The sequence below is a fragment of the Emys orbicularis genome, chromosome 6 (assembly GCF_028017835.1).
Source record: "Emys orbicularis isolate rEmyOrb1 chromosome 6, rEmyOrb1.hap1, whole genome shotgun sequence".
Lineage (NCBI taxonomy): Eukaryota > Metazoa > Chordata > Testudines > Emydidae > Emys > Emys orbicularis.
In genome coordinates this window covers 29,083,919-29,111,309 of record NC_088688.1, presented here as the reverse complement: position 1 = coordinate 29,111,309, position 27,391 = coordinate 29,083,919, and the positions used below count along the sequence as shown (strand labels likewise).

The following is a 27,391-nucleotide window of genomic DNA, read 5'->3' as shown; positions in this document are numbered from 1 at the left end:
AGCAAACCATCCCTTGTGGAAAAGGCTTATAGAATTTAAAACCATGATAACTTTTATAGAATAGTAAAGCCAAGGTATCAAATTCCATTGCAGGGATAATATTGTCTAATAAGTTCTGTAGGCTACTGAAAAAATGTATATAGAAAGGATTTCATTTGTTGTTAAATTCTATTGTTTGTTTGTTTGTTTGTTTGTTTTGGGTTTTTTTGCAGTACTTCCTGCAGACCCCAATTGGTTTCATCTCTATAATATCCTAAAAGACTTTTGCATAAAGTCTCACTGAACCCATGAGCCTGGCTTTTATGGCTTGCAGAACAGGAATCTTAACACCACAATTTGTTTTTGACAATGTCTTACTCTGTAGCGATTATCCATCCGAAAGCCTGAAGACTCAAAAGCCAAACAAAAGAAGGAAGGAGATAATGTGAGAGAGAGGATCATCAGACGAGCAGCTTTAGAGTTTGAAGACGGCATGTATGGTATCCTCCAACTATGTTGTAGGTTAAAGAAATGGGATTTGCTGTGATAAAATAGTTTGTTACCATCTTCACTGTTCGCTACAGCACCTGTGGTTCTGTCATTCTATTAACATCCTATTGAAATAGATGGAATGTTAAGGCATACAGCAGGAGATGTTCTACCTGGGTATGACTGGAATGTTCGTTGGCAGTCAAGTGATTAATTGATATTTCTTGAAAATTGTAAGCACCATCTGTATTAAATGAAGCTTGCTTGGACAGTTCTATTAATGGGTTAGCATCTGAAAGAAAGCAACTAAGCAGTTCAAATGACACAATAATTCAGCATAACCTTTGAGGCATATATATGAAAAGCTGAACCGTTTGTGTGTTTAAAAAAAAAAAAAAAGGAGGGGGGTTCTGATCATAGCACAGATATAATTTTATTAATTTACTCATTTACAGTAATTATATTCTAGTTGTACCTTGACCAATTTACTTCAGCTAATCTGGGCATAGGAATTCCACTGTTGGCCAGCAACTTCATCAGTCCAGACATTTCAGTTCACCTGCAGAGTGAAAATGGAGTCCTGGGCTTGGTAAGTATAGAGTCAGTGAAGGCTTATGTAATGCACTTAAATTGATTTGTTGTTTTTTTCACAAGCTGTTTATACTTTGAGCTCAAAGAGCTGTCATGTTGCAAGGTGCTGAGCATTTTTGCTTAAGCCCAGGTAGGTATTTAAAGCACATACTTACTTGAGAGATATGTCAGTAGTCCCATTGGAGTTATGGGACTGATTACAAGCTTAAAGCTAAGCATGTACTTTGGTAAAGGGCTTTGCTGGATTGGTGCCAGAATGCTCAGCACCTTGCAGGATCAAGCTCTATAAGAGGTTTTTAGTTGTGACATCATACATAATTTTAAACTAACATAATATGTATGCATATTTTACTATAGTGATGTTTTGTTAAATTGAACCTGGATGCCTGTGACTTTAAGAAATTCTGTAGCTTCAAGGAAAACTACATACATTTAATGATTATAATAGCCTTCAGCAATGTCGTTACCATACAGTCTCTGTTCATGGACTAGTGTACGTTTCAGAGCACATACTAAATAAAAATGGTGTACCACACAGAAAAATCCAAATGTATGATATATTTATTTTGAGTCACAAACATTAGAATTAATAAAGGAAAATATTGTGTTATTCTGGATCGTCAATAAATATTGAAACTGTTTTGTTATCAGGGTCCTTATCCACTTGAAAACGAGGTAGATCCAGACCTGATTAATGCAGGTAAAATCATTAACATACTTAACTTCTGGAAATTGTTCATAACTGATTTAACATACTTCATTTGATTCAATACTAAATCCAGAACACTGGTGCAATGTTACTTGTAAATATTTATGTTGTTTTGCCTTTTTTAGTACTGACATATTTTCAGTGACTATGAGTTTCCAACATTAGTGACCATTAATATACTAGCTAGTCAGCATATGTATCATCACTGCTTTCTAGTAGGGACAGTTAAAGGAGGCTCTTTTTTAACTCAAGCAGTGAAGGCTTGTGTTTTACTTTTTTGAAGCAAAAGATTCTTAGACCTATTCCCCAATTCAGCATGTAGACTTGCACTGTGATGTCTATACGCACATACATTTGTTCCCACTGTTTTTCCTGGGATATCTGGAAGTGCTAGAAATTGGCCCCATTGACTCATGTCCCAGGCATGTTTGGCAAAATTGCTGGACTTCAGTCACTGTGTGTTTAATATCTTCGCTTCTCACTATTGAGGGATTATATCTTTGGAGGAACAACTTAAGTAACTTTTCAGAGATCTCACTTGAATATTCGGAGTAGACACTTCCAGTGTTCCCTCTAATTTTTTCCATCCATATGTGGAATGAATTTTGCTATGTGCACCACCAGTAGAAACAAAAAACCTAGATATAATATATATTTTTAAAAAGTTACCATAGGGATAATTACTCCAGCCAGAACAGGTTAGGCATTTTAGAACTCACTACTCAAAGAATTAAATTTAAGCACAAGAGAGAAATAAAAGTTATGAAATGCATAGACTAGTCAAAAAACTAAAACAACACACTTGGAAAGAAGTATCAAGTAACAACAACAACAATACAAGTATGTGTTGGGAGGTGAGTGTGATAAGAACGGCCATACTGGGTCAGACCAAAGGTCCATCTAGCCCACTATCCTGTCTTCTCACAGTGGCCAATGCCAAGTGCCCGAGAGGTAATGAACAGAATAGGTAATCACCAAGTGATCCATCCCCCATCGCCCATTCCAAGCTTCTGGCAAACAGAGGCTAGGGACACCATCCCTGTCCATCCTGGCTAATAGCCATTGATGGACTTATCCTCCATGAACTTATCTAGTTCTTTTTTGAATTCTGTTATAGTCTTGGTCTTCACAACATCATCTGACAAGGAGTTCCACAGGTTCACTGTTCATTGTGTGAAAAAATACTTCCTTTTGTTTGTTTTAAACCTGGTGCCTATTAATTTCATTTGGTGACCCCTAGTTCTTGTGTTATGAGAAGGAGTAAATAACACTTCCTTATTTATTTTCTCCATACCAGTCATGGTTTTATAGATGTCTATCATATCCCCCCTTAGTCGTCTCTTTTCCAAGCTGAAAATTCCCAGTCTTCTCATATGGCAGTATTCATTTTTGTTGCTCTTTTCTGAACTTTTTCCAATTCCAATATATCTTTTTTGAGATAGGGCGACCACATCTGCATTCAGTATTCAAGAAGTGGGCATAGCATGGACTTATATAGAGGCAATATGATATTGTCTGTCTTATTATCTATCCCTTTCTTAATGATTCCCAACATTTTGTTCACTTTTTTGACTGCTGTTGCACATTGAGTGGATGTTTTCAGAGACCAATTCACAATGACTCCAAGATCTCTTTCTTGAGTGGTAACAGCCAATTTAGATCCCATCATTTTATATATATATTTGGGATTATGTTTTCCAATGTATATTACTTTGCATTTATTAACATTGAATTTCATCTGTCATTTTGTTGCCCAGTCACCCAGTTTTGAGAGATTCTTTTGTAGCTCTTCACAGTTGCCTGGGACTTAACTATCTTGAGCAATTTTGTATTATCTGCAAATTTTGCCACCTCACTGTTTACCCCCTTTTCCCAGATCATTTATGAATATGTTGAATAGGACTGGGCCCAGTACAGACCCCTATTTACCTCTCTCCATTCTGAAAATTGACCATTTATTCTTACCCTTTGTTTCCTATCTTTTAACCAGTTACAAATCCATGAGAGGACCTTCCCTCTTATCCCATGACAGCTTACTTTGCTTAAGAGCCTATGGTGAGGGACCGTGTCAAAAGGTTTCTGAAAATCTAAGTACACCTCTACCCCGATATAACGTGACCTGATATAACACGAATTCGGATATAATGCGGTAAAGCAGCGCTCCGGGGGGGCGGGGCAGGGCTGCGCGCTCCGGCGGATCAAAGCAAGTTCGTTATAACACGGTTTCACCTATAACGCAGTAAGATTTTTTGGCTACCGAGGACAGCGTTATATCGGGGTAGAGGTGTACACTATATCCACTGGATCCCCCTTGTTCACATGCTTGTGAGCCCCCTCAAAGAATTCTAGTAGATTAGTGAGGCATGATTTCCCTTTACAAAAACCATATTGACTCTTCCCCAACAAATTATGTTCATCTATGTGTCTGACAATTCTGTTCTTTACTATAGTTTCAACCAGTTTGCCCGGTACTGAAGTCAGTGATTACTGGCCTGTAATCACTGGGATCACCTCTGGAGCTCTTTTTAAAAAAATTTTAAAAATTGGTGTGTCATTAGCTATCCTCTAGTCCAGGGGTGTGCAAACGTTTTGGCCCGAGGGCCACATTGGGGTTGCACAACTGTAATGAGGGCCGGGTAGGGAAGGCTGTGCCTCCCCAAACAGCCTGGCCCCCACCCCCATCCGACCCCTCCCACTTCCTGCCCCCTGACTGCCCCCCTCAGAACCTCCCAACCCTGCTCCTTGTCCCCTAACCACCCCCTCCTGGGACCCCCAGCCCCTAACTGCTCTGACCCCTATCCACACCCCTGTCCCCTGACACACACACCCCGGGACTCCCATGCTTATCCAACCCTCCCCCGTCCCCTGACCGCCCCCCAGAACCTCCACCCCATCCAACCGCTCCCTGCTCCCTGTCCCCTGACTGCCGCCCAGAATCCCCCCCAGCCGCCTTACCATGCCGCTCGGAGCAGCATGTCTGGCAGCCGCATGTCTGGCACTTGGTAGCTTACTGGGTGGCCGCCCCGCCACGCAGTTTAGAGGGAATTTAGGATACCTCCCCCTGTAATTCACCCATTTCAGCTTCAGACAACCTCTCCCCATCTTTTGGCAGGAAAAAGTGGTCACACAGCTTTGAAATGGGAAAACTAGCTTGTTAAGGTTTGTTTGTTTGTTTGTTTGTTTTTTGTTTGTTTGGGGTTTTTTTTAGTTTAGTTTCACAATACAAAGTTATGCAAGTACTTGCAGTTAATTCCATTCAGTTTAAACACAGGCCTTGCTTCTGCACTGAGATTAGCTAGTGCAGAGACCTACACCCATACAGACTCCCATTAGTGTTAACAGGACTCTGCATGGCCACAGGCCCACACTAGTGGATCCTAGTGCAGGATCAGGTATATACATCTGGTATTTTAGAAAGGGCTTTTCATAATAATATAGATCTCCTCTTTAGCAGATCATGTTAGCTAGTACAGCTAAACTGAATAGCCAAATGAGATAAAGCTCTGATATATAACCAAATTTATAATTTAATTTAGCTGTACACTCCAGCAACTGCTCACTGACTTGTAAAAATATTTGCCGCCTAGCTTAACTAATTGATTCTGTTATCACAGTAAAAAGAACAGGAGTACTTGTGGCACCTTAGAGACTAACAAATTTATTTATCACAGTGTTGTTTTTCCCACTTTGAACAATGCCATCTCTGCAATATTACTCATGTATCATTTCAGCACCTAACAAAGTTTCACCAACAGCTGGCTGTGGAAATATTTTATATGGGGGAGATTTTCCAAGGCACAAATAGGAGTTAAGTGCCTACCTTTGAAAATCTCCGTGTGTGTGTGTGTGCGCGCGCGCGTGTGCATGCACACAAGTTAAGACTTGAGATTAATGTAATTTTTTTTAAAAATTAAACAGGGTAAAAATTGTTCTTTAAAAATAATGTATCCTAAATTGGCAGTCATCATCTGGTATTTGAAGTATTCTTTCAAAAACATGTGGTAGAACTTGCAAAGAATTTGCAAGATGAAAAATGGGATTGGATATTTATATGGGTATCATAGTTATCATTAATTATAACAAATTTTACAAGGGATATTAAACCTCATGCTTCAGGTTTTAAACCAATCTCTATTAAAGATACCTCCTAGGTAAGACAGGAAAAACAGTACTGCTTGTGCCTCACCAGAAGTGGTGCTGGGAGGCAGGAAGGCGGTCCAGTGCTAGGTCTAGGGTTAGGTCCTTCAGGTCTTCCATGTGATTTGTCAGGTGGTTGCTGGATAAGGTTTTGTGTGCTCCATTCACAGGACCAGGAACAGCTCAGGGAGCGGCTGCTTAGCACAAGGAGGCTGCTCACAAACATTCATTTTCTTGTACATGCACCTTGGAGACAAGAGTGAACCAACGCTGTCACACATTGAAAGGACATTTCCACTAGAGTAAATTCCCAGTCTGGCCTCCTCTTTTTGTAACATTTTCTGTCTTCTCCAGACACTTTCTTTCTGCTAAAAATTGCCCCACACTTTTCCCACAATGAATGAAATGAATGAATGAAAGGCTAAGTCCAGTGGGGGTTTTCATGACCTTAACATGAGATTCCACTGCCTATACCTTTGAATGGGGTCATTATCTGATCACCTATAAAATACTTCCTGCCACTCACACTACCCAGTGACACATTCTGATTGATTTGGTATTGGTATGACTCAGGTGCCAGTCTAAGGCCATGTCTACACTACACTTACAGTGGCACAGCTGTATGGATACAGCCGTGCCACTGTAAGATCGCTCGTGTAACCACTCTATGCCGATGGGAGAGAGCTCTCCCATCAACATAATAAAACCACCTAAACGAGCAGTGGTAGTTATGTCAGTGGGAGAAGCTCTCCCTAATTCATGGCCTAATTCAGCCCCTGACCAACTCCCTCAAGCCATTCTTACAGAGTAACCTTCCCCTCCCATAATTCCAAAAAGCTTACACCAGTAAAGATTGACATGATGAAGATCCCTTCCTATTGGATTTTCCTAAACACCAGTTCTGTAAATATAACAGCCCATTTCTTTTACAGGTAAAGAGACAGTCACCGTTCTTCCAGGTTCCTCCTATTTCTCTAGTGATGAATCATTTGCAATGATTAGAGGGTATGTAACAGAACTCCTAATCTGTTAAAATGCTGAACAGAATAGGATGAGTCACTAACTAAACTCATTAGTAATGCTCTGAAATGTGATTATCATTTAACAACCTGTAAAACTATTGTGGATGTTCAGTGACAACTTACAGAAGGATTAGGTCAGGATAGTGGAAACTGAAATATTCAACTGACTGTGACTGATAGATGCCATAAGGATGTTTGCGTCTAACACCACTTGACTGTATATAAACACATTTGTAGCTGTGTTTTAAACAGCTACTTTTTAGTCGCTTTCCGAGGAATCTAATCTGTACTTGCACGCTGTATATTCTCTTTACTCAGCTTATGTCTGCAATCCTGATTCCGCCTCCCTGATGGAAATTCACCATCTGCACCTGTTTTTTGTTTGTTTTTTCGGAGAGGAGGTTGGATACAAACAAACAGTAAACCATAATGGCTCTGAAAAGATAATCAGTGCACGTAAATATGTGAAGGAGTGCATTTAAAAATGTGAGTTCAGAGCTGATTTACTGTGAATGCAATTAACCAAAACCAGACAGAAATAATCATGTTTTTGAGGCTCCGAAGGCAGAGGGAAATCCAGATCAGTGCTATGTGTAGGGGACAAAAGTGCACATGTAAGTGACAAACTGCTCAGTTCCTCTGTTTACTACCATTTTTAGGAGCTTTATATTGATATATTAAGACAGTGAACAAATAACTTGGTTGGATTTGTGAGCTATTATTTCAACACAGTATGCTAATTGCACACTATCTTTTATCAGAGGTCATGTCGATTTGACAATGCTTGGAGCAATGCAGGTGTCTAAGTATGGTGATCTGGCCAACTGGATGATACCTGTAAGTAAACACTTGTACCATGAGTGCACTTACTTTAGAATAATACAAATGTATTTTTCCTAGCTTCTTTCATAACAACTGTGTTTTGAAACTGCAGTTTCTAAACTCATAGCAGAGAGGGAGAGAGTTTGAGACAAAGGAGAATAGATTTTAAATGAACAGTCACAGGTGCCTAACTTTATTTAGTTATTTTTAATAAGTGTTCAAAAACTGGAGATTTAAGGAGCTTTGGAGACATTTGATAGTGGAACCATTGCACCAGACATACAATTTTTGTTCAGCATCTTGAGTTCATGGAGACTTTCAATGTAAAGATGTGTACTGTTTCTTTAAATCTGTGGCAAGAAGATATGAAAGAATTTAGTTAAAAACTGGGCTGTGAGGCAGAGAAAAGGAGAGAACGCGTACAGCTTTAAGGTCGATACTGTTTTCCTTCAATATTGCCAGCTCCAAGCATTCAAAAATCCTGAGTCAGGCCTCCAAAATTGAGTTTGTATTGAAAAGAATGAGATTTTTAAAATAATAATTTGTGGTCTTTTTATTTGCCTCCTAGTTTTTGAGCTGTTAGGGTTCCCATTTTAAAACTTCTCTGAGTTTCCTGCAGTTTAGAGATTTATTGCATACATTTTCAGTAGCTCTCAACACAACATCAATACCAGTAGGGAGCAAAGAATGTCTAACTAAAGAGAGATGATATAGGGCTTGAAGTTGGTAGGAAAGAAGACAACCCTACAACCAACAGTCAAAGCAAATTCCTCTTGTAGGGAAACTGGAGATGCTAAGACGTTCCTGGCTGAAAAAATAAGAAAGTTGGACATGTTTTGGGAAGGGGCTATGAGGGGCATAAGGAGGTTTACAGCAGTATATATTAAGGTCACTGCTTCTGGCTGCATATAAGTGAAACCAAAATATTAAATTCTAGTGATTGTCCTGTGATTGTTTTAAACTCATTTTTCTTTTTCTAACAGTCATTCACTTGTCATGTGAGGGACTAATGTTGCTAGTTAGATGGTTTCAGAACTCATTGGTAAAACCCCCTGAGCAAAGATGGGCACAACTACCAATTTTGCCTTCATTTATGGTTACTTATTCACACACTTTTTGTCTTGAATTTGATGCCATTGTCAATAAGAGCTATGGATTTTCATAGCTAAAATGATGAAATTCTAATCCATGAGGCGGAAGCATGAGTTTGACCCATTTCCAATGGTACCATATGGATAAAAAGAATAGCTTTCAGGGCAATCTGATGAAATTTTTGCAGGCAGAAAACCCTTTGATTATTGTGAAAAAATGGAATTAAGAATTAATATCCCTCTCTGTGATGTTTCACTGGTGGTTAGGCGTCTTTTATACCTTAACCTAGTTTAGGGAACCTGGAGGATGGTCAGGTATGCTGCTGGGCCAATACCTCTCATGTTTGGACCTTAATATTTACATTAGGTCAACTGTGCATTTCTTAAGATGCCAATTAGTACTAGATCTTTATGTAACTTGCCATTGAACTTAATTTGGAACATATTGTATTTTTATGTGTCTTGAGTTACAAAAATCCAAAATAAATAATAAACTCAGCCTCTTTTGGAAAGGAGAAGAATACTGTGAAAAAAGGGAAAGAATCAAATTATATTTTTAGTCCCTGATATGGTTTATGATCTGCACCAAAATGAGATTAATATGAGGTCACCAAATATGTTTCTAAAAAGAGTCAAGGAGTTAATGGACTGAAGCCCAATGTAGTTAAAATTAGAGTATGGGTGATTTATTTATTACAGTTATGTTTTAGAGAGTTCAGATTTCCTTTTAAAATAAATTTAGTATCTAAATCTTATGCCAGTTAGATGGACAAATGACTATCAGTCTGATACAGAGTCCGTAGGATACTTGCATTTACAGTAAGATATCTTTCCCTTTATGTCCTCTTATGAACCACTTTTATTTTCTCTTGATATTGAATTAATACAGTTCTGTCAGAAGACCTCATCTTCTTTGTTTTGTAGAGGATGTGACTATTCATTACATAATGCAGAATGAACTAATTATTTACCTACTGGTTTGCAAAAATGATTTTGAATCATTGCATTCTGGATCACAAAATGTGTTTAAATGACACACACGTAAACATTTTTCATTCTAAATTTCTGGGGTTTAAACCTAACTTATATTTCTTATTGAAATAATTTTCCTCAATGTAGATTATTGAAAAAATAATTTTTGTTACACACACTAGGGATTTTTCTTGTTTTGGGGGAGATATGCTCAACTGAATTTTTGAAGTTTTTTTTTTTTTAAGTGTAATTGTTAAGAAAAAACAGTCCTCGAATGGGAGATTGCATGGGTCATATATATTTGAATGGGAAATGCACTAAAAGTGTAGCATATAGAAATGATAGCAACATATGTACAGTGTTTCCACTTCAAACTACAGTTTCAGCTGGCGTTCAGACGAAATCCGCAATCCTACATTAGATTCCAATGCCATTCTGTGACATTGTGCAGAGTCACATTAGAACTCCATGAGTACAGAGGTCTGCACTTGCAAATCCTGATGAAGGATCAGGGTCAAATTTCAAGTATTTTTACTAGTGTATGCCATCTCGGTGGTGGTGGTATTATTATTTTTATTATTTATTATTATGCTAAAAGTCTATATCAACATCTAGTCTGTCAGCAGAAGTCTGTACAAACATTTCTCAATGCTCTAAAGCATATTTGGATTTGATCACTCAAATAATTGCCACATAGGAAGGATTCTTTTCTCTTTGCTCACTTACACTAGTCTTGTAATGGTACGGAAACCAACAATGTCTCCAGCGATAGTGCTTTTGCTGTAGGTGCAATTTGAGGGTTTTGATTTTAATCTGGACATCTTTAGGGTTTGAGTCCTTAGCCAAATTAAGTCTAAGCATTAGTCTATCTTAGACTAATGTTCTTTATTGATGCCTTTCAAGCGGACAGTCAGTATACTAACATATCTGTGGATTGTGGGCATGTCCTTCAAGTTAGAGGTTCCCTGACTCTCTGGAATTCACTTCTTCCCCAATCCTTTGGACCAAAAAAGGCTGAGTTTAATGCTCATACGCACTGCCAGACCTTTGTTTACTCAAGCTTTTTCTGAGAGGATTGCTAGAAAGGAGTTTGAAGTGGTTGTTTCGAAGGTGTTGTTTTATTTGCTTTATTATTTTTATAGTAAATATGTCTTGGAGTTGAAAAGAGGAACATTTTATAAATGGAAAAATAAATAAAATATAAACGGCTCCCTGCTGTACAAAGTACTGGTTAACCCATGCAAAAAATGGGTACATCCCCTCTGAAAAACAGGCATTTTTCAATTACACTATCAAATATTGCAGTAGTAGCTATGACTGAAGAAGTTAAACAAAAAGTAGGCATATAAGTGTTTCTTGGTCTTATTCTACCTTCTGTTTTAAATAAGACAATATGTCATCGTTATTAGGTGACTTCAGTGAGCTCTATAGATCCTTTTTTGTTGCAAGATTTATGTTGAATAATATACAGATACATTTTTATTGCAAGAAGCTAACAATCAAGGGAACTTAAAGTTCCATTTTATTGCATCATTTTTCACTTAACTTTCTATTTTCATAGTTTCATCATTTTTTTATGCCATAAGTCTCTGTTTGGTGGTATTTCCATCAGTTGGAGGCAAGTAATAATCCTAAGCCTTCAAGTTTTGAATAAGTAACATAGTGAAACTATTCTTGCTCTCCCTAAATAGGTTGATATCACTCAAGCACTGGTACTTATATATGTATTTGCATACATTCGTAATGAGGAAGTCAACTGGGAAGGATCGTTAAAATAATTGTAGCCCTCTCCTTCTTCCCTTCTTCATTAACTTTTAATGGAGGTGGGACTCCCATGAAAGTTTTGGGGTAAGAAGAGCTGTATGTCATTCTAAGCACACTACAAAATGCAAGGCTCGGGGTACTGGTCTGCTCATGGGAAGGACGGGAGCTTGTTCCTAACCACAGGTTCTCGATGACAGGCTGACTCCATAAAGCATGAAGGTTTATATCCTTTGCATGCGAACATTCATTTCATTCTTCCCTCAGGGCCACTGACTATATTTGCTTGCCTCTTAAGGTTCCACCTCAGCCCTTCCTCAAGCTTTTTCAGCTCACACTATCCCAGACTCCTTTCCTAGCACGTCAGAGGTGGGACCTTCACTGAGGTCTTTGCTCAGACCCTGGTCACTGCAACCTTCCCAGCACTTGCTTCTCACTTGAAAAAAATGTATTGCCTTTATATCACTTCCTTGGTTGCAAACTTACAACTTTGCCCCGGAACACAAGCCTCAGAATTCCATTAATCTGGGAAGAAGCCAGGCACAGGTGGGCACCTATCTTTCTTTAAAGCCTACTCTAGGACACAATCCCCTCTTTGTTCACTTTGTTTAATTGTTTTTTTTTCTTTTGTATTCCACAAACGGAAATGTCTCCCCCTCTAAGGAGGTTAGGGCTTAAATTTCACTGAATTTCACTGAAACTCATTGCCCTCTCAGTAGAAGGTGGACAGATCACCAATCACAAATGTTAACCTTTTGTGATTATATTTTCTGTTAAAATAATAATAAAAAATGACTGGACTATGTCTCCTTTCACTTTGTCTCCATAATGTTTTTACCTGTGCCAGTGTATCTTTTTCAATTGTCTATTTCAGTGTCTGTTTTCCTCACTCTTAATCTTCTTGTGCCCAGTATATTTTTCCCCCATCTCTCCCCTTTCTTTTCCAATGCTTTAATCTCATTCCTTCTTCTTAATCTTTTTTCCCCTGTCTTTGTCTCCCCTCCAGAAATCATCTGTCTCTTCCACTGCCCAGCACCGCACGGCACTCTGTCCATCTCCCCCAACAACCCAGCACCCACTTCTCTCTCTCTCTCTCTCTCTCTCTCTCTCTCTGTCCCTGACTCTTTCTCATCCACTGTACCTATCAGTCTAGGAGTATGTTGCTGAAAAAACTGTGTGTTCCATTTCCTACAACCTGGAAAAGAGGGATCCATGATGGGTGTCATTTCCCTGTGGGCCCAGATGTCCGTGCCTGCCCCTCTCCTAGCCACAGAAAAGAAAGGGATTGAGAGAGAACCGAGGAGTTGAAATTTTCTCCCGTTCTAATAGAATCATGGTTGCTCTTATCCTATCCCTACACTGCTTCTTCTCCTTCCCATCCCTATGGCATATAAGCTCCAGGCCACCTTACCTTCATTGCTGGCCCCTATACATACCTGATCTGTGCTTGATAGTAAAGCCCAAGGGTAGGGAGATAGGGAGAGATGTACACATGCCAACACCTCCTGTTGCAACTTGTGTGAGAAGTACCATAAAAGTGCTGATGTTGGTTGCTCCTTTCAAGTCCATGATCAGTGCTGGGCTCAAGACAACAGGACTGTCCGATGCACCTCTGTCAGTGGCATTCGGCAGAGAAAGCTTCACTATGTTGCTCCAGTGAACGCCAACCCTGACTAGGTGGGACCACCTTTAGAGGTGAGACGTTAGCTCAGTCTCCCTCTATTGACTCTAAACCACACTGCCAATTGTTTTGGTGATGTGCAAGGCTGTCTAAAGGCACTAGACCTTGGCCACCAATTTATTTTACACATACCATTGTCAATCAGGGTTGTTCCAGAATGTATCTTAGAGGTGAACAGAAGTGAGTCCCACTCTGTTCCTTCACCCATGGGAATTTTCATGAGGTGAGACTTGCTACACGAAATACCTCATCTTGTAGATCAGTGGTCTCCAAACTTTTTTGATTGCGCATCCCCTAGCAGTAAAAAAATTTTGAGCACGCACCCCCTGCCGCACTGGCTCTACCATTTTTGCCGAAGCAAAAAAAAAAAAAGCCGCTCGGACTCCCGCCCGACCTGCCGAAGCGCCCAAAAAAAAAAAAAAAAACCGCTCCTCCTGCCACGCACCCCCAAGGATCCTCTTGCTCACCCCCTGGGGTGTGTGCACCCCACTTTGGAGACCACTGTTGTAGATAATGGAGATATACAGTGGTTTCAATTAAAAGTTGACATTTACCAATAGTTGTAACACTATGCTATTTGTTTCAGAGTAGCAGCCGTGTTAGTCTGTATCTGCAAAAAGAACAGGAGTACTTGTGGCACCTTAGAGACTAACAAATTTATTTGAGCATAAGCTTTCATGGGATAATAGTTGTTAAATATTGACTTTTTTATTAAAGACCACGGTAGAATGTTTAAAAATAATGACACATTACATTTCTGCAGTATCTCTAATTCTCTATTTTTCTAAGTTCCCTATATAGTGAAGTAAAGTTTTGGAGTAAGCTATAGCACCTTTTACAAAAAAAGTAGCAGGGGATCTGATATTGCCTACCAGTGGGGTTTCTTTGACTAATGATGCTTTTGCATTGCTAAAATAGCCCCAAGCCATTAAACATCAAGCTTTAAGAGAGGAGATAAAAAAAAGATTAAAAGTGATGGATAATGCCTCCAAGGGATTCATTAATATTAATATAATAAATACTGGTGCTGCCTATTTGGTGTAACAGCAAATAAACCATTGAACCAGTGACAGAGATGCCCTGTGGCTAAAGGTTCATGAATATCAAAGAGTAAATTTTGTAAAACTTCTGTGGGTTCCATGTCAATAGATAAAAATTTCCTCCAAACTTTTTCCTGCTGTATTACCATCACTAATGTGAAGGGAATATGCTCTGTCTTACATAATGGTTCTGATTTAATAAAATACCTTTTTGGAAGATCTGTACTACATAAGAACAACAGAATATGGCTAATAAATATGCAGAATATTGTGTCCCAGTTGTACACCTTATCAACTGGTACTTTAAGTAAGCATGCAAATAATTAGATGCAATTCATTTAAAAAGTGGTGTGTCTCCTTTTGTGTAGCACCACACAAGTTCTGGAGATAGAACACTAGGTGTACTAACCATCAAAGATATCTGTATGTGCAGCTGTCTTCCCTGTAGTCAACTTTAAACAATTACAACTCATGACAAAGAGAATTAACTCTCTCTCTGCATATTCTTCTGCCATAATCAAAGTCTGATGTTGTGGTAGCTGTTCAGTTAGGGTTTTGGGTTAGGAGGACAAGGCTCGTGTAAATGAACACATTACCACACACAAAAACATACACGATAGCTATTCATTTTCAATTGTGCTCATAGCACCTTTCACTCCCAAAGATCCCAAAGTGCTTCACAAGCTGTAGGCAATTCCAAGCTATCTTGTGCAGGTGTACGTGGTAGGGAAAAGGCATAAAGAACCTTTCATTTTCTGGACTCCCCCTGCACAAAAGCAGGCCAAGATACAAACCTAGTACTCCCTTGAGCACTAGGGAGGAGGCCTGACTAATGCACCCAGAGACCCTCCATGGCTCTAAGGTGGCATGCTCAGCCATCTTAGTGGTGGGTCGGACCTTCGGCCTCTTAGACATATGCTGCCATCAGACACAGATGCTGGGGGGGACTGCACATTGCTCCTTTTTATGGAGCAATAGCAAAGAATGTTGCAGAGCTTCTTGTCCCTGACCCCTCCTGCTTGTGACAGCGTTGATGTAGTTGAGAAGGCAGGTTGGGGTTGTAATAAAAATCCGAGCAATATCAAAAGTCACTTTCATTTTTTAAAAACTGATTTTAATCTGAAATATTTGGATTTAAGTTTTCAAAAGTGACTAACGATTTTGGATGCCTCCATTTTTAGGTTCCCAACTTGAGGCACCTGAAAGGAGCCTGATTTTCAGAAAGCTGAGTGTACATTTTGAAAATCAGGCTTGTCTATGGGGTCTCAAGTTGGGCACCCAACAGCTAAGGCATCTAAAAATGAGTCACGCTTGGAAAAAATTGGCTTGGAATTTTAGAAATATCAGCCTAAAATCTTAATGCTGTACATCGAATCCCAGATCTAACTTGGAGCAACCTCAGGACTGACCGGATGAAAGGATTAATAATGAAATCCATCTAATGAAAAGAAAACCAGAGTACAAAAGTATTGACCCTTACCGAAGCTTAACTTTGCAGGGAAGCTAGGAAGAAGGCCAGTTCCAATTTAATAACATTTTATTTTAATTGGCTATCTGTAGAGGTCAGTATAACCTAGGACATTAGGAAAGTAATGCTATACGTTAAGTGGTAATTTTTCACCCAGTCTTAAATGACATTTGTGAACAGCTTTCAGTGAGGATCCTTTTTTGAGACCAGTTGAAAATCTGGTGTGTTAGAAAAACAACATAGCTGTTACGTTTGCACCTGACCCAAAGCTAACTCAAGTCAGTGGAGAGACTCCTATTTATTTCAGTGGGCTTTGGATGGGACCTTGAGTGAGCTGATACACTAATAGTAAACAATAGAAAAAAAATAATATAAAGGGAATCCCTCCTTTGGATTTCCCAGTATGTTGTAGTTTCTCCATGTTTGTCTCTTAGGTCCTGAACGTGCAATGACTTATGCACATGCTTCACTTTAAGCATGTATGTAGTCCCACTGCCTTTACCAGGACTGCTCAGATCTTTGTAGGATCAGGAGCTTAGATTGTAAGCTTTCAGGGCAGGAACTGACTTCATTTTCAATATGTGTCCATACCACTACCAGCATACAAGAAAAGTCATCATACAGTTACTTAGGCCAGGTCTAAAATACGGACCTATGTTGGTATAACTACATCACTCAGGGGTGTGAAAAATCCACACCCCTGAGCGACATAGTTATACCGATCTTAACCACCACCATCTGTGAATATCAAACATTGCACATTTATTTCTTGCTTCCAAATTATACATTAAGATGCAAGACATTCTATGAGAAGCATACTTCTTTTTTCATCATTATTGTAGCTAATGGAATGATTACCTACTGCTGCAAATTAAGCAACTAAGTGCTATATAAACAGAAAATATTCAGGCTAAGTAAGTTTATTGGATTTGTACATCTCTGAATGTCCATGGGAGCTGTGCTGCTAATTCCCAGTGCATTTTGAGCAGCTACCCCAGATTGCATGGAAACAAATTAGGCATATAGTAGAAAATACGTTGGGGGTAGATCTGTTAACTCAAGACTGGGGAGCCTGCAGTTACCTGGATTCTCACGCTTATCTGAGTTCTACAGTTTCCAAGTGATGACATTATTTAAATTATAGGCAACAGCATTAACTTACTTGCAGACATCTGCTTTCTAAGTGAAGCATGTAACATAGATCAGCTTTCTAGTTCCACCTGCCTCACTCCCAACAAATACACACCTGGAAATCCTGCAGAGTCCTTATAGCACATAATTACTGCCATAAAGTGGCTACTGCAGGGTGAAAGGAAGAGTAGAGCATGTTGTGTTCGCTCCATTTCTCCTTCCACTGCATGTGAGGCTTTTCTGTCCTATTTTATTTTGATTTGCTCTTCTCCACACCTCATAGCGTAGGGGGATTATAGGGCTCATAATCAGGATAGTTATGGGTGCTCTCCTAGACTTTTTTAATGGGGGAAATGAGAAATCTGACTTGCACAGCTTCCTACAATGAGCAGCTTTTTCAGACTAAAAATATTCACTGCCTATTTCAAAGACCAGAAGATATGTCAAAAAATCCTTGATCCCTGGGTTAGTCCTAGAATGGAATGGCACTTGCAACCTTAACTGTGGAGCCATAATCACTGGGTGAGCATGAATGTTATATATGCAGTTCTTGGAATTAACATTTAATAATCACTGTACAACATGCACTACATTTTGGTAGGGCCATGTACAGCTAAATGGAAAGCTTAACTTGATGCTCGTAATTTACATCTTCATAGAGTGCGTGCATTTGAATGCTGCACAGCTTTTAAGAGATTGGTTTAAGTACTGTAGCTCTTGAGATGCACTTTCAGTGCATTCATTTGAATTTCACTTTGCAGTTTTAATTCAGTGCCAACAGTCATTTTGAATTAGTTTTATGGAAAAATAACTTCATAAACATTGACTAACTTTCCTTTAGGCATATGTCATATTTTAAATTACTTCTCTGTTATAGAAAATAAATATTTACCATCCCCAGCACAGTCATTTTTAAGCATACTAAATTTTAGGAAAAAGATATTTGGTGAAATTTTCAAAAGTTCATAAATTACTTAGGAGCCTAAATCCCATTTTCAGAAGTGTCTAAATCCCATTGAAAGGTTCTTTTGAAAATTATATCCATTGTCTTTTAATTCCATGTTTTGTTGTGGAAGTTCAGTGGGAAACGGTGTTTAGCATTTTTGAAAATCAGGCCACCTATTTAATGGCTAAATATGTATCTAGAAATTGAATTTAGACCTCAGTTTTTAAAAAAATCTTTGCCATGTGTATATCTAATAGTACATATACAATTATTGCATTCAAGGACTTTAACTGTTTGCTTCTGTGTTATTTCTTTCACCCACTCAACTGCCACAAAAATACCATTAATGACTTCCTAGTATTCCTTGCTAATGTTCCTTCAGTTAGTCTCTCTGAGTAAAATCTAATCTAGCTGTCAGAGTTGGCAATATAATTACAATAATTCTGTAATTGTGCCATTTGAGGCCCTGCAGTCACTGAAAAAAATGAGAGCAAGTATATTCTAGAGCAATTCATCTTCAAGCTCTATCCAGTAAAATCTTTTCTCCATTGGAGAAATGGAAAATAAAATACTGGAAGAAGAGTGACTTTCTTTTTTGGAAGTAAGCTACTGTAAGCATAGTTTCCCTTGTGAGCAGAGTATATTGATGTGCAATGTTATACTTACACTATTTATATAGGCACATAATTATTTTCTTTACAAAACATTCTGGATCCTCTGAGATCTTTTCTTTATAATTGTAATTCAGGGCTTCCCTGGAGTTTGCTGATATACTGATTTTTTTTTTTCAAATCCTACAAAAACATGTAATGTAGATTATATTTTCTTATTGTTCCTTGTTGTATTCGGCTCAGATTATCTCTTTACACATGCTATGCGTCTCACTTGAATCCTTCACATACACGAGTGGTGATAGCAGCCTTATGGAAGATGTAGGGGCCTCCAGGGCTAATGTAGGTTGGTGATCTATGAGTACCACTGAGGCTCACTGAGTAGACAGGCAGAGCAGAAAACTCTCCGCACAGGTTTCAAGTTCACCTTTTGAGTGCGCCACAAGCCTCATTCCTTGTGGCCCCGAGCTTCCCAGCAGAGAGAGCACCATAGTGGAGTTATGTTAGTCCAATCACCGTTACCCTCATTCACGATTTTCTGCAAGATCTAAACCCCTTTGCTTAGCAAGGAGGCTGGAAATAACAACTGCTTCCCATTTCTGCCCCTCCCCTGTCCCATCCAACATGTCCCACTAGGCCAGCTGAGTCCAAACCAGGATCTCCTTCCTTCAGGAAGATAGGGGAGTCATGCTGACTCTACTCCTCTCCGTCTGGTTGGTTTTGTGAGGTTTTCCTTTCCTTCGCCTTCATGGCATGAAGCTAACATCTGACTCTTGGAAATTAATCAGCATTAATGCCCAATTCCCATTTCTTTCCCCATCCTGGGCCGTTTGTTCAAGATCTTTCCAGATAGTCACTTAAAAGGTCAACTTGAACTGTAGACACTACTAAGTAGTTAAATCAGTCACTCTGGTTATTTGATGGCTACATGCATCATTAGGTGGAGATGGTGTGAACACTGTGGTTTAGCTGATACAGCTTCAAAGTAACAGCATTCATAACGGTGTGCAAGAGTTTCTGAAGCAACCCTTTTATTAATCCAGAAGACCGAGTGAAGCATATGGTTTCTCATCACTAGTTGACGAAGGAAAGGCAGACTCATATCGATTTAATATATCCTGATAGTGTCCTGCTGACTGATGTGATAAGCAGAGTTGCTGGATGGGGGTGCTGACAGCCATTAAACTAAACTGTAAACACTGTAAATGATGGAAACCACTTCAAACCAAAACCAGGGGGTGCTGCCGCACGCCCAGCGCTCCTAGTTCCAGCACCTATGGTGATAAACCACTTACAATGTGCTTAAACTTGAGGCATATGACTAGCAGTGAGCCTGGACTAAGGAATTGGTCTCAGTTTCCTCTTATGGTGTGTGTTCACTTAAACCCTCATTTCTTGATCACACAGGGAATTATTAAAGCTGTTCCTTCATTTGCTTAATAACCCCTATACCCCAGGTCTTTCCATTGGATCCCTCTGGAGTATTCTTTATTCCTATGACTGGCACAGGATTCTGCTCTGCACCATGCGGGTGTTCTTAGAAAGCCTCTTTGGGTAGGTGCAAGCCACCGTGAACCTCAGAGGGAGCAAAAAATGCAGGGCATCTTTACAGTATCTGTACAGTGTCCGTGTCTTCCCAAGGTATCTTTGAATTCAGCCTGAACTGCTGAAAAGGTGGCAGGAGGAAGGGAGAATTCATTCCATCCCTGTGCACTTTTTGTAGCAGTTATGCTGGCACAAAGGAGAAGGAAAGCAACAATAAGCCTCTTCCTACCCCAACTTTTGTAAGTATTCCTAGTTTAGGGAAGGCGCAGAGCTGATTTGAAAAACTTTCCTCCTAATCCCAACTCTGATTGATCGTGTTCTTATTATAATGCATGGTGTTAGGGAGAATTTGAACCAGTGCACTAAAATGAATCTTTCCTCTGGATTCCCAAACAAGTTCCACTAATGTACTTAGAAGCTTACAATGCTCATTTAAAGAAAAACAGCACCCAAAAAAGTACAAACCCTGAATCCTGTACAAGCTTGTAGGGGAGGGGGGTATAATAACCTTTAGGGTGTATTTCTATCAGTTGCCAATTTTAAAATAATTTTGGTTTTTCCAAGGAGTTGACTAAAGCAGTTGGTCTCTCTACGTACGAGACCAGGTTATTTAATTACAACGTTTCTATTAAGAGTGTTTAATCAAGTTGCAGAGAGTGACCTATTGTACGTACTGCATTTTATCCTATTTAAGAGAAAATTAGATAGAAATTAACTCTAACTTCTGTTAAGTGAAACAGTGTAGTTCTGCTTCTCAACCCAATGCCTCCTTCCATGCCCACTGCTATCAGCCCTAATTAGCTTTTAGCAGAAATTTCATGTAACTGTTGGCTGCTGATGCAGGCAGTTTCCAGGAAGAGTAAATATTTATTTTTAAGACAGGCTTCATTTTGCGCACAAGGCACTCAAATCATTTAACGAACAATCTGGTATATGTTGACTGCAATTAAATCTAGCATTGAGCTTTAAAAGTAAAAGAAATCCCTTGTAAATGTGCAGTGATAGTAGGAGGTATAACTGGGGACCTAGAGCTCTGTTTTCATTTAGAACAGACCAAGATTTGCTCATTTGCCTTTGGTCTGAGGGCCCACTTTCAGCATAAAGGAACAAAAGTGACTTTCTGAGAAATCATGGTTTTGGGAGCCCTTAACCCTACTTTGCACATACAGACTGGCATGACGCCATCTGACACTAGTAGGGACCACAGAGAGAGGGAATTCACAACTTGATTTCCACACTCCTATTGGCAGCAACATTTTTTCTGGCCCAAGTAGCGATGTTCAATTTTAGTAATACGAAGTTATTTCCCTTGTAGAGCACATACCAACTTCAAATAGCTGTATGATGATTTTTTCAACCAGTTTCTATTCCGCCTCTTTAGAATACAATTGCTCTTCCCCTCCCCACATGACTGTGTGGGAAAAAGCCAATCAATAGGAGTTCTGCACATGGATCGAGGGCAGTATATGGTCCTTAGGCAACATATGCTTCTCAAAATGCAATTTAAACATTAAGCTCGATCAGGCCCTTAAACTGGTGAATGAAGGGAAGGAAAGAAATCCCCAGTTGCACCACTGATAAAATAGAGCACCCCATTAGCAGTGAAGACTTGATGCAAGGGGCCAAAAGCTTACATGGAGGGATGCAATATCCTCCTGCCGGGCCATAGAGGAGAATATCTTCAGCTGCAGACTTGCCATATGCACCATCAGCACCCTTTCTCACTGAGTCCTAGTCTACATAGGCTGAGTCCTAGTCTACATGGCTCTCCAGATAACTAAAGGAAGCAAAAAGCAACAGAGGGTCCTGTGGCACCTTTAAGACTAACAGATGTATTGGAGCATAAGCTTTCGTGGGTGAATACCCACTTCGTCGGATGCATGCACGACAGCTTATGCTCCAATACATCTGTTAGTCTTAAAGGTGCCACAGGACTCTCTGTTGCTTTTTGCAGATCCAGACTAACATGGCTACCCCTCTGATAAAGGAAGCAAAACCACCCAGGGCCCCTATAAGAGGGCCTCAACATCATCATGGGAGCATGTTAATGACTAGGTTGGCATAATCCATGATAACTCAACCAGGGTTAATGAGGAAATAATGCCACATCTTTAGCTATCCCTACACCATGCCCTAGACAAGAGTCGTGCAAGGTTGCTGAGAAGACAATTCAGCCTCTGCAGAACTCTGTATTTCCGGGTTTCCAAGGAAAAGTTTGGGTAGTGCTGTCAGTTAGTGTCCAGTGCACAAATCTGAGTGGCTGACACAGAGAAGTGCTCACCCAAGGTAAATGTTGATACTCCTTTTAGGATTGCAGTTTCAAACAAATATTTTGTAATGTATCATTAAAGCAAAGTCTCCCAAGTTATTTTTTTATCTTTATTTTGGAGAGGGTTCAAAATGTTTCTTATAATTACTAAAGATGCTAATCATAATCAAGTGCTAGTAAGTTATTTACATTTGAATGGAAATCTCTTGATTTAATACAAATTATTAATATGGCCAATGAACATATTTTAAGTGATTTAATGTAGGAAGAAAGAGCTTTGACAGTTGGCAGTTGTTTTTCACCTTGGAAAAAAAGCAGAAAAATGCCATTTTCCGTGGATATTTGTTTCTCTGTGGTAAAGAAATTTCCACTGAAGTTGCTGGCCAAATTGGTAATGGAATTTTTTCGGTATGATCTGATACACTGTATGCTTTATGTCATGGATCATAGTTATGCACTGCGTTGCCTTATTGAAATATGGGACAGCAGGAAATAAAAGGAAAAGAAAGAATTATCAGGGAAAAGTTTTACATTTGGAAGTTCCCCATATGTATGTCTCTTTCCAGGTTGTTTGGCCTAACACTGTTATGTTTTCCATATACAAAAAGAAAAACATGTATTTCAGTAAGGATTACTTATTTTCGATTAAAGAAAACAGCCAATCAAAGGAAGAACAATGATAAAACCTTCATGACAGAAAGCAGTCTCTTCTCACTTCATTAGACCCTTACTTTCAAATTGCCTGACAGTCTTACCCACAGCACCCAGGTAGGCAGAAATTGACAAGCCATTTAATTTAATGATGCAGCACATAGAAAACCATAGCTAAATATACACCACAAGCACTTTATATCCAATACAGCATTGCGTGCAGTTATATATTTGGGGGAAAACAGATTATATAGGCTCATCATATGGTGATGGTAATAATCTTTTCTTCCACTAGTATCTCAGGACAATGTAAACAGAAGCCTCTAAAGTTAGACATTTAAAAATCAGCAGCTCCAGATAACTTTCATCTAAGAGGTCTAAAAGAGCTTGTTCAGGAGCTTGCTGGAACATTAATGTTGATTTTCAAGAAGTCTTGGAGCACTGGGGAAGTTCCAGAAGACTGGAAGAAAACTAATGTACCAATTTTTAGAAAGGGTAAATGGAATGACCGTGGTAATTATAGGTTTGTCAACATGACATAGATCCTGGGCAAGATAATGGAGCTGCTGATATGGGACTCGATTAATAAAGAACTAAAGGAGGGTAAAGGAATTCATGCAAATCAGCATGGATTTATGGAAAAATAGATCCTGTCAAATTAATTTGAAATCTTTTTTGAGATTACAAGTTTCGTTGATGAAGGTAATAGCGTTGACGTAATCTATTAAGACTTCTGGAAGGTGTTTGACTTGGTACTGCACAACATTTTGATTTTTAAAAGCTAGAACAATATGAAATTAACATGGCACAGTTTAAATGGATTAAAAACCAGCTAACAATGTAATTGCAAATGGAGAGTCATAATCAAGTGGGTCTATTTCCAGTGGGGTCCTACACAAATTGGTTCTTTGCCCTGGGCTATTTAACATTTTTGTCAATGACTTGGAAGAAAACATAAAATCATCTCTGATAAAGTTTGCAAGTGACACACAAATTGGGGGTGTTGTAAATAATGAAGAGGACAGGTCACTGATTCAGAGCAATCTGGATCCCTTGGTTAACTGGGAAAAAGTAAACAATGTATGTTTTAATGTGGTTAAATGTATACATTTAGGAACAAAGAATATAGGCCATCCTTACAGGATGAGGGACTCTATTCTGGAAAAGAGTGATTCTGAAAAAGATTAGGGGGTCCTGGTGGATAATCAGCTGAACATGAGCTCCCAGTATGTTGCTGTGACCAAAAGAGCTAATGTGAATGCATAAACGTCAATCTTGAGTAGGAGTAAAGAAGATATTTTACCTCTGTATTTGGCACTGGTGCGACCACTGCTGGAATACTGTGTCCAGTTCTAGTGCCCACAATTCAAGAAGGATGTTGGTTAATTGGAGAGGGTTCAGAGAAGAGCTGTGAGAATGATTAAAGGATTAGAAAACATGCCTTTTAATGATAACTCTAGGAGCTCAATGTATTTAGCACAAGAAAGAGAAGATTAAGGGGTGACTTGATTACAGTTTATAAGTATCTACATGGGGAACAAATATTTAATAATGGGTTCTACAATCTATCAGGGAAGGTATATCATGATCCAATGGCTGGAAGGTGAAGCTAGACAAATTCAGACTGGGAATAAGATGTAAATTTTTAATAGTGAGAGTAATTAACCATTGGAACAATTTACCGAGGGTTGTGGTTGATTCTCCATTACTGACAATTTTAAAATCAAGATTGGCTGTTTTTCTAAAAGATACCATCTAGGAATTATTTTGGGGAAGTTCTGTGGCCTGAGTCACAGACTAGATGATCACAGTGGTCTCTTCTGGCCTATGAATTTGTTACACTTTAAAAGGAATAATGCAGATCATAAAAGTAGGAAACATTGCATGGCTGAGGAACAGAAAAATCAATATTGATCCATATTTATTTATTTACCTATTTCCAAAACAACATAACAAGAGTTCTGGTGTGAAATAGAGACAGCAGCTTGAGCTGGCATGGTGCTAAACCCATGGTTTTCCAATCAGCACAAGCACAGATCTTCTTGTTGCTAATTTTTAGCCAACAAAATTTTCTTCTGCCAAAAGAAAAAGAAACTTTTAGCACGTCCCTGCGGCCCCCCGCTTCCCGCAGCTCCCATTGGCTGGGAACGGTGAACCGCAGCCACTGGGAGCTGTGGGGGGCTGTTCCTGTGGATGGTCAACATCAGCAAAATGTCTCGCAGCCTCAATCAGCTTATCCTGATGGGCCGCAGGTTGCTCACCACTGGCTTAAGTCCTTTGCTGAATTGGAGCCCATCTCCTTTGTCTTCAGTTGAGTTACATCAAAGATGACATTGACCATGTGTTCTGATTCATGATTTTCTTCCTAACCACATTAGATTAGTGCAGTTGATTCTTAGAATGGGGCAGCAGAATATAACTGGCTGCATGTTTCTTTACAACCTTGTTCAATGGCAATGATAACGATATACGGTGCGGGTTTTTTTGCATAGAAAACTGGCAAGCATGCTTGTGTTTCTGAAATGATTTCATCTCAGCGCAGCAAAATGTTCGTCTAATTTTAAACTGGTTCCTCTTGTAGTAAATATATCAAGGCATTTGACTCTCCTTTTCAAAATTCTGTTTTAGGGTAAGATGGTGAAAGGAATGGGTGGTGCTATGGACTTGGTGTCTAGTGCACAAACCAAAGTGGTCGTCACCATGGAGCACTCTGCCAAGGTAAAGCTTTATCTCTTCCTTCTAGCTGTTCAGCTCTAAGCCAATATTTTGCACTGTAACAAAAAGTTACTTTATCTTCCCTGTGGAGATTCTTGAGAATGTTGTTGTTAGTTGCAATAGAAGTACTTAACGGGTGTTTAGGACACTTATTTCTTTCTTGGGTACAAATCTTTTGACTTAAAAAAATTTAGTACACCTCTACTCCAATATAACGCTGTCCTCGGGAGCCAAAAAAATCTTACTGTGTTATATCGAACTTGCTTTGATCCGCCGGAGTGCGCAGCCCCGCCCCCCGGAGCACTGCTTTACCACGTTATATCTGAATTCATGTTATATCAGGTCGCATTATATCGGAGTAGAGGTGTGTTTTAAATCACACACATTCTTGAGTGATTTTATGTAATTTTATTGTGTGTGCAAAGTGCTGGATCTACAGCAGATGCTATCGATGGTACTTGTTCTTCACCTTACAGCCAACTGGAAAAACGAAGTTTTCCATGGGCATTCGTTTCACTGTGAGGAAAAGAAATTTGCCATTGAAATTGCTGTCCAAATTAATAGTGACGGCTCAATGAAAGAAACCTTATCTGCATGATTTCATACAGTCTGTTTTATATTGCTGCATCAGAAATACAAAGTTAGAGACTTTCATTTTTGGTAAACAATGAATGCTGAGACGCTAGAGTAAACAATCCAGGGGTCTAAGTGGCAACCCCTGCACTTTGGGAAACATTACAATATTGATTGGACACTTTGATTGCATAGAAGAGTTGTGTGTTGTTTTTTAACTGCTAAAATACTAAAAAACTACCTTTTTAAATTCACAGTTGAACTAAACTTGTAGATGCTGGTAGAATATAGAAAGAAAAAACAAAAAACAAAGTATGGTAAAACAAAGGGATTTCCCCCCATCCTCTAATGTATTCTGGGAGGGTTTTCTTTATCTCCTTCATCAGAAGCATCAGGGATGGCTGGAGATGGGGCATTGGACGGTCTGGGCCAAGGTTCTGAGGTGGCATTGAGCATTCTCTTACTCAGGTGCTTTCCTGGCTAGTTCTTGCTCAGATGCTAACTGATCATCATATGCAAAGTCAGAAAAGAATTTTACCCAAGTTAGATTCGCAGTGACCATGGGGGTTTTTCACCTTCCTTTGCAGTGTGTGAGTGCAGGTCACTTGCTAGGACTATCTGGGTATATCTCACTTAATCATTTCCCTTCCATTGCAGGGACCTTGAGCACCAGTGCACCTTGGTCCCTCCTACTATCTGCCAATGGCACATACCCTTCAGGCATTAAACTCTATGACAAAATAACAATGGTAGTTTTAATGAAAACCAACAAGGCACTGGAAAATGGTTTACAGAATCTTTCACCAGGTTCATACGTGATGAAGGACAGTAGTAAATGAAAACCACCATCACCCCCACATAGCAGTTCCGGGGTCTCTGTGAAATGAATTGGTGTGCTCACTCCATCACTAGGGGTTGTTCCTCAGAAGATGGTTGAAGCAGATTGCTGAAGCATTGTGGGGGAAGTTTACAGCCATTGCCCACGTTGCCTCTGTTCTTTGCATAAAGGATAGAGTTGACAATCTGGCACCTCAAGCACTAATTAAAAGAAAAATAAATTGTATCAAACCCTGCAAGCTTTACAGGGTTATTATATGAGTTCTAAAGGCATTATAGTATAAAATAAGCAGCTGAATGGTGGATCAGCATTCACGTCACACTCCCTGTCAGTACCCAGCCTTGGCTGGG

The 27,391-nt window shown here is 39.3% G+C and overlaps 1 protein-coding gene across 1 annotated transcript in view; it reads left to right on the top strand.

Annotated features, from left to right (window-relative positions):
- Positions 1 to 27,391, top strand: part of OXCT1 (3-oxoacid CoA-transferase 1) — a 129,574-nt gene that overhangs the window by 82,144 nt on the left and 20,039 nt on the right. Inside the window, exons 9-14 of the mRNA XM_065406515.1 lie at positions 365 to 479; positions 963 to 1,057; positions 1,711 to 1,759; positions 6,838 to 6,910; positions 7,689 to 7,764; positions 25,544 to 25,633. Coding sequence (XP_065262587.1) covers positions 365 to 479; positions 963 to 1,057; positions 1,711 to 1,759; positions 6,838 to 6,910; positions 7,689 to 7,764; positions 25,544 to 25,633 — 498 coding nt within the window. The remainder of the gene's footprint in view (positions 1 to 364; positions 480 to 962; positions 1,058 to 1,710; positions 1,760 to 6,837; positions 6,911 to 7,688; positions 7,765 to 25,543; positions 25,634 to 27,391) is intronic.